The 8,459-nt window shown below is 37.5% G+C and overlaps 1 protein-coding gene across 1 annotated transcript; it reads left to right on the top strand.

The window, feature by feature from the left end:
- The first annotated feature begins 1,677 nt into the window (after positions 1-1,677).
- On the top strand, positions 1,678-6,285 carry LOC143530359 (R-linalool synthase QH1, chloroplastic-like). Its single transcript, XM_077025911.1, has 6 exons — positions 1,678-1,884; positions 2,066-2,330; positions 2,422-2,803; positions 2,993-3,211; positions 5,824-5,962; positions 6,029-6,285. Exons 1-6 carry the CDS (start codon positions 1,678-1,680, stop codon positions 6,281-6,283), a joined length of 1,467 nt encoding a protein of 488 aa, XP_076882026.1. The 3' UTR covers positions 6,284-6,285.
- The last annotated feature ends 2,174 nt before the right edge of the window (positions 6,286-8,459 follow it).

Genomic DNA, 8,459 nt, shown 5'->3' with positions numbered 1-8,459 from the left:
GGTGATTATACCGGTACCGAAGCTAAAAAATAGGGAAATACCGGTACCGTACCGTACCGGTCCCGAAACTTAAAACTTTGGTACTGATTCGGTACCGACGGTCCTAAATCAATATCGATTTCGGTACCGGTACCGATTTTGCTCATCCCTAACTTAAATTATAATGCAGTCCACCCGAATTACATTAAGACCCACCTAATTACATCTTAAAGAGGGCAAATCGCCTAGGAGGGTAGGAGGACAGGGGATTTATCTTGGGTAGAAGGCAGCGACCTTTGGCTGCCACGCATGTGAATCGAGAAGAAAAAGTTCATTGTTTTTTAACTATAAAGAATATCATTTTAAAAAAGATAAGATATCAATTTTATAAGATTTGCATACCAAATCATTTGTAAGATTAATTTTTAATTTAATGGGATGGTATAACCCGTTTAAAGGCAATATTGATTTAGTGAGACTCATACCCGTGAATTTGAGTCAAACACATGAAATGCCGTCATTTACAAATGAAGTAATATGATAGCTTGAGAGAGAGTGCGTAGCGACCAGAGAGCTTTTAGAGGTTTCGATTATATATATATATGTAAGATTTTAATTCTAATACATCATAGCTCGTCTTCAACCTCATTATCACATATCCGGTATATATATTAGATTTGGCGGCTTTTAAATGTGTATATGCATACGTAAATAATGCACTTATGCACATAAATCGGTTTAGGCGTTCGGCTGTTGGTTACCTCAGGTGGATTGAAACAAACGAATGCTTGCTTGGTCTTGCATAACGTTGTGTTTCTGATGGCCATGATGGCCACGAACAGTGGCACGAAGTGGAGATGATTAGTAGTGTTGTTGGTTTCGGGGGTTGTTTACGAAGAGGTGTTTGTCGTAGACGGTAAGAATCATGCTGGTAAAAGAATAGAGGGAGAAAGTTGTGAGCATTTGTTGATCAACTTGATTTTTGGTTGTTATCAATTATGATAAAGTTGGCGGTTCATGTTTGTTTCTCATATCGACGGTTTATAAGGGTCGTGTACGTATGTACGATAATCCATTATTATATAATAACTCACCCATATATATATATATGTATGTATATAAGAATCGTATCGTGAGACCCATTCAACAAAGGTCGGAAATGGTGTATGTATGGTGAGGGTAGTGTTTAATAAAGGGTTATTTCTATCTGACTTATGACCCGTATGAAGTTAAAACGGGTTAAATAAATGAGAGCTTACCATTTAAAAATCAAGAAGAGTCTGATGGCTTCTTAAGAGATGGGGAGCGACCAGAGCGTGACATATAGGATTTAGATGATTCGTTTATATATATTATAAATATTATTTAGTTTAACTTATTTTTAATATTATAACATTAACCAAATAATATCCATAAAATTGTAAACCATTGAAAGTTGAGTTAGTTGATGAAAAATTTTCTTTTTTTAATGATCTTAGAAAAAGTTAATGTAGTGTTGATTTCTTCCTTATAATTAATTATTCCTAGTTATTTTCTTTGTTAAGTACAGAAATGGTAAAAGTGACTCATTAGCTCGCGCCCTTTGACGTAAATGAACAAAGATTTGGAAATAAATTGTCCTAGTTGTGGTGCAAGCTGAGTGTCCCCATCCTACTATATATACGACCAAGAATTTCTTATGTAATCACATATTCTACAATGGCTTCAATTTCCATTTCTTGCCTGGCTCTTAATTTTTGCAGCCCGAGAAGAAACATGTCGGGGTTTCGAAGAAAATCATATTCTAGACAACTTCTTATGATGGCTAAAACCACTGAAGCACCACCTGCTGTTAGACTGTCCGCACACTATCCCCCATCAGAATGGTCCGACGATTTTCTCCAGTCACTAGGCAGTAACAGTGTGGTACGTTGTTCTCAATTGCTTCATGGGTTTATGAATCACTTGGCTATGCGATACCATGATGTTTTTTATATTTATGTGTATCTACAAAGGTTGTAATATTGGTAAAAACATGTCCATTTTGAAGACATTGACCCTTTTCTTTCCTGATCTCAGTAATTAACATGCAATTGCTTGTGACAAGACAGCATCTGATAATTTGAAAGAGAATGTGAGGAATATTATTTCTAAAGAAACCTCACCTGAAAATCCGTTGAGGGCACTCGAACTAGTCGATGATTTGCAGAGGCTTGGGATTTCTTATCATTACAAGGATGAAATTAGCAATGTGCTAAAGATGATATACACTTGTTACTTTGAAGCTCATGAGAACTGGAACAAAATGAGTCTTAACCTTAAAGCTCTTGGCTTTAGGCTCCTAAGACAACATGGCTATCATATCCCTCAAGGTGACGCCTATGTTCTACACTTCTACGTACCCGTTAAAAAATTCAACCATAATTATGTATAATATTATTCACATAGTTCTTTTTTCTGAAGAAATCTTTGAGGATGTCAAGGATGAATCAGGAGGCATCAAAGACGCGGTATGTGAAGACGTTGTAGGATTGCTTAACTTGTACGAGGCTTCGTTTTATGCGGTCGACGATGAAAATATAATGGATGAAACTAGGGAATTCACAAGCAAATCTCTGAAAGAGAAGTTAGAGAAGAACAACATTGATAATGAAAGTACTAGGATGCTAGTAAGCCATGCTTTGGAGCTTCCACTTTATTGGAGGGTCCTAAGGTTTGAGTCAATGTGGTTTATAGAGGCATACAAGGGGAGAAGCAACATGATACCGCAATTGTTTGAGTTTGCACAATTGGATTACAACATGTTGCAAGAAATTCATCAACAAGATCTAAAGCACACATCAAGGTACAATATTTCTTTATATTTTTTGGGTTGTATCTGAATTTGGGTTCGATTTGTGGAAATAAAACAGAAACAAAAAACAAACAAACCGGTGAAATTTCATTTATATGGTCTAATGAATAAGTGTTTGTTGTGACTCGATTATTGATCTCTATCTTACCCTACTCTCACAAATTCACACACTTGACATAGATGGTGGGCTGGTCTAGCATGGAACCAGAAGCTTAAATTTGGTCGAGACAGGTTGGTGGAGAGTTTTATGTGGTCGGTTGGTGTGAACCACGAACCAGAATTTGGTGACATAAGGAGAAACGTCACAAAGGTTATATCGATGGTAAATGTTATAGACGATGTATATGACGTGTATGGGACCTTGGATGAACTTGAACAATTCACCGAAGTTGTGAGAAGGTTGGTGCTACGTACGCTTTCTAGTTATGTGTAACATCCTAAAATTTATGATGTTGAATAAAGAAAGTTACGTTTAGTGATTTCGCGTTATTAATTAATTAATATCGAGTAAAGAACGGATCATGGATTTAGATTAATTGAGATGGGTTAAATAAGAATGGGCTCTAGGTCCATGGGCTTTAAGGGATATAAATAACCCCTAAACCAACCTGAAACCCTAAACCCTCATTTCATTTCCATCATAATCTCTACACACTCCAAAACACACCACACCACACACCGCCATATACGGCCGGCGGACGAGGGAGAGAAACGAGCAAGATCCGAGATAGAGTAAACGATTAGTTGTGATTAAACAAGTTAAACGAGATCCAAACGAGCACAAAAGGTATGTTCTTGACCTTTAAAGTTTATGTTTTATTGAATGTCCTTAAGCTTAAAGATCCAAGCTTTATAGTATATACGGGATATATATACGAACGAAATGGTTAGGGAACGTTAGGGGGTGATGCCGAACCATAACAAGGGTATTAAAATCGCCAAAATGCGTGATAAAAACCAAACCCGTAGCGGACTGGGCAACTTCGCCTGCGAACTGGGTAACTTCGCCTGCAAAAGCTTAACTTCGCCTTCAAAGCTTAACTTCGCCTTCAAAAGCATAACTTCGCCTACGGCCAAGTTCGCCTAACTGATAACTTCGCCTAAAGCTAAGTTCGCTTAAGGTTTAACTTCGCCTAAAGCTAAGTTCGCCTAAGGTTTAACTTCGCCTAAAGCTAAGTTCGCCTAAGGTTTAACTTCGCCTAAAGCTAAGTTCGCCTAAGGTTTAACTTCGCCTAAAGCTAAGTTCGCTTAAGGCTTAACTTCGCCTAAAGCTAAGTTCGCCTGAGGTTTAACTTCGCCTAAAGTCAAGTTCGATTAGAAAATAAATTAAAAACCTAATGGAAAATGTGTTAAGACAGTTAATGTAAATAAAATCTTTCCAAGCTGACCTGGCAGCTCGACCCCAGCCAGGGGCTCTGCCCCTTGGACCCTGCTAGGGGCTGCCGCCCCTAGACCCCGCTGCCAGGGGCGCTGTCCCCGGACCCCCGTTCGTTGTAGGTCATATAAAGATAGAAATACAACATGAGTAGTAGTAGTTAATTGATACGTGTAAATATTATACAGTTAGCCGTGCACAGCTCAAGAAGGGAATAACTATTAACGGAGGGCGTAACAGGATTCAGGTGAGTTTCTAGCCCCATTCCTTGTTATGTTTTCGGGGCTGTGTGCATACTCGATGTGTTTGTTAATACATTTATCCTAAGTGATAAGTGTATGCCATATGTGATATATGTGATGGATATGAATGATTGCTTGTCGGTACGCGAACGATCTTCGGATATTGCGCGTACTGTCAGGTTAAAAATAAAGGTACGAATATTATATATCGAAGATGTATGAACATTACAAATGAATACTTGTCGGGGCGTGAACGATCTTCGGATATTGCACGTATCGACAAGGGGTATGGTTGTTAAATGAATGATGTAAAGAACGCCTAAAGTGTTCTTATGCTATAATGTAATTATTGTATATGTGAAGTATGTGTATACAGGTACACGAATGGTATGTGAGTTCTACGTTCGACATAGTAAGTTAGGATGGCAAATCCCTCTAGCTTCTCTCGGACATAGACTCGGCTGGTGATGGCGTAGTTAAGGACTGCGGGCCTTATACGTAATGTAGATGATAGATGTAAACGTAGATAGGGACGGTGGGCCTTATACGTGTTATAGATGATAGATGAGAACGTAGTTAAGGACTGTGGACCTTATACGTACTTCAGATAGGCATCAGCATAGGAAAGGACTGTGGACCTTATACGTGCTGTATTTGTGTTGTGGTAGCATAGGGGAGGACTGCGGACCTCGTACGTGCTATGAATTAGGTTGCAACATAGGGAAGGACTGTGGACCTTGTACGTGTTGTGGATGTAGGATGGTATAGGGAAGGACTGCGGACCTTGCACGTACCCTAAACGGTGAACATAGGTAAGGACTGCGGACCTTTTACGTGTTCACGACCTTGAGTACAGGTATAGACGGCGGACTATGAACGTACTCTCGGTAGACTGAGGTTAGTGATTGTAGATATGTATGTATGTATGGTAGTAAGTATGTATGTAGAACAGAAGGGTAACTAGTTAAGTATGGATATGTATCTTCGGATATGTATGTATGTGTATGTATTGTATGGCGTCCAATTAACTAGAACTCACTCAGCGTAGCTGACTTTTAGTATGCACGCAGGTGAGTAGAATGAGACAGCTAGCTTGAGCGGGCACACGGTGGGCGAATAGGAGACTGGCATCTGAAGACTCAAGATGTTTTAATGTAATTGACGTTTATTTTGAAAGACAAGAATGTTTAATTAAGGCAAGTTTTGGATTGCTGTAACGTTTCATGAAAGTTTTTATATTCCGCGAAAGTTTTAATGAACTCTGATTTGTAAGAACTGTGTTTATGAGTAAATCCGATGCTAAAGTAAGGCTACCGGGTTCGGGGCCTTACATTATGATATCGGTCATTAAATTATTTTTGTGACATTCTAAATGTATAGTTAAATTGGATCAGATGGGACTTGAATGCAGTCGAAGGACTTCCAGAATACATGAAGATATGCTTCCTTGGACTCAACAACACCGTCAATGAGATGGGATATCACGCCTTTATAAACGAAGGATCCTATGCCGTACCTTATGTTCAACAATTGGTAATATAGTTTTTCCAAGTGAATTTACCATCCATGATTAAACGGTGCCACATTTACATATCGCAGTGGATTGATTACTGTGAAGCAAACCTGATGGAGGCAAGATGGTTCAACAGTGGATATACGCCAACATTTGAGGAGTACTTGAACAACGCATGCACCACTGTGGGGCTCCCCGTGTCAATTGCGTGTCCTTATTTCTTGGATTCAAATGTTAGCATTGGAGAGGAGTTGAAGAATGTAATGAAGTGGTCCGCTGTGATTCTACGAGTTGGTGATGACCTCGGAACCACACATGTAACGAAACATATCTTTCTATAACTAGTTCATTAGAGCCGCTTGCCTAAAAAATAAATGCACATGTATATAATTGTATCATCTATATATCTTTTGTTATTATTAGGCTGAGGTTGCAAGAGGTGATATTCCAAAAGCAGTCCAATGCTACATGCATGAAAAAGGTCTTTCTGAAGAGAAAGCCAAGGAATATATAAAGAGCTTAGTCATAGAGTCATATAAGAAAATAACTAAAGAACGAATGGCTTGTAAATCTCCGGCTTTGCAGATGTTTATGGATTGTGCGTCGAACCTTGCTAGGATGGGGCAATTTACATATGAGCGCGGAGATATGTTTGGCTCGCCTGACGATTTGCATTTAAACCATCAAGTTGCGTTACTTTTTGAACCTAAATCCTAGAGAATTGCTATCATTTTTATCATGTGGTTTGAATAATATGTATGGTTTCAATTTGTAACCCGAACAAAGTGTTGTCTTGATGTTTTTATTATCCCAACAAATGTTTGTAGCCACCTTATGTTCATGATTAAGATCAGCCAACAGTTTTCACTTCTTGACTAGCAGTCTCTCATTAGCAGAAAAATACCTACTCTGCTTCGGTAGAAGACAAACCCAGTACTTGTTTTTATGAGCTCCAAGTTATTGCGATGTACCGATTTGTTGGATGTAATTTCAAACTCAAAGTCACAAGTCAGTGAACTTGAGGGGTCAATATTGACAAGTCGGTCATAGTTGGTTATTTTTGGTAATTGTTTTGTAATCATAATTGGTAATGTCTTGTCTAGCAAGTTAGGTTAGTCTATTTAAACCGGGTTACACACGCGCAGCTGCGGAGACGATAGTTTGAACAAAATTTATAACAAAACGTCAATAAAACTAAACATGTTGCAATGATAAGTTTGTTTTTTTAATATTGTATATTTAAACATATAGAATGAAAAAAATAAATAAATAAACTTGCCCATCATATGGGTGAATAAATTACCAAAGTTGAAACTGATTCATATATTTACTAAAGTTAAGTAAAGTTAAGGGGATAAAACTATATTATATTAAAATTAGAACTGCCAAAAAATTTTAGATTTAAGTTAAAACTTTTCTGCTTTAAACACTTGTAAATTGATGCAACTATGACTTGTACTTTATAATCCGCACCTCGGTTTTGAATAAAATTTATATCAAACTGTAGATAAAAATAAGAACTTTGCAACCGTATATTTGATTTTTTTTTTAAATGCAATATACTCAAGGATATACAAGAAATAGTAAAAAAATAGATTTGAGAAATATGTGGAGAAAGATCAGGGTTGAAATGTAAATACTGGTTAAATTTACAAAAAAATGCAAAGATAAAGGGGAAATAGTGTAATTATATAATACCAAATCAATTGTTACTTAGGATGTGTTGATAAAAAGACGCTTTTAGCCCTTAAAATTCAAAAATGGATGCTTCAACACTTGTACTTGTTGCAATGAGTTAGGTACCTCTTAAAATTTAAGAGGTCCTATGCATTATATGTAGTAGAGATAAGGAAATAAATATCTGTCTATCTTAATCGTTATTGGGTGAAAACCCACCCACCCGAAGACCCACTGGTGGTAAAATACGGACGGCCTCGGGATCGAAATGGAGATCACAAAGATCTCAGTTTTCCTTCGTTGAGCCACTCATATCCCCCCCCCCCCCCCCAACCCAAAAGTGTTGTAACTGGGGATTGAACTTGAGCCTCTATTGAAAAACTCATGCTTCCTACAACTACATCATATTGAAAACGACTGAAAAAGAATACATGTATAACGAGGAATTAAACAAAACAAAACAAAAGTGTTTAGTTTAACGTTATAAAAAGAAGAAGAAATTGTATTGGAAATAGGGTGATTTCTACCCGCTTTCATCACACGCGCGGACCCTATGTACGAGTGTTTGACTCATGTAAGTCGCTCCACAACCCATCACCGTATGAGACACAATGATGATCATCTTCTGCAACAAACTTACTTGTGAATGGGAATGCGAATCCTTTGTCAAACACCATTTGACTGACGGATTTATTATTAACACAACTCAATACACACAATGAGCAAAAATAAAAAATAATAATTAAAATTTAAAAGAGAGGAAGAATACTAGAGTTTATGGAACTTCAAGACACGATTTTATTTTAACAATAAACTTGCAAAGTTCGAGACACGCAATAA

Source organism: Bidens hawaiensis, unplaced genomic scaffold (genome assembly GCF_021521415.1).
Source record: "Bidens hawaiensis isolate Kalapana, Puna unplaced genomic scaffold, B.hawaiensis_p1.1 tig00008933_1, whole genome shotgun sequence".
NCBI lineage: Eukaryota > Viridiplantae > Streptophyta > Magnoliopsida > Asterales > Asteraceae > Bidens > Bidens hawaiensis.
Note: the sequence above shows the minus strand (reverse complement) of the source record. Positions and strands in the feature narration are given on the sequence as shown.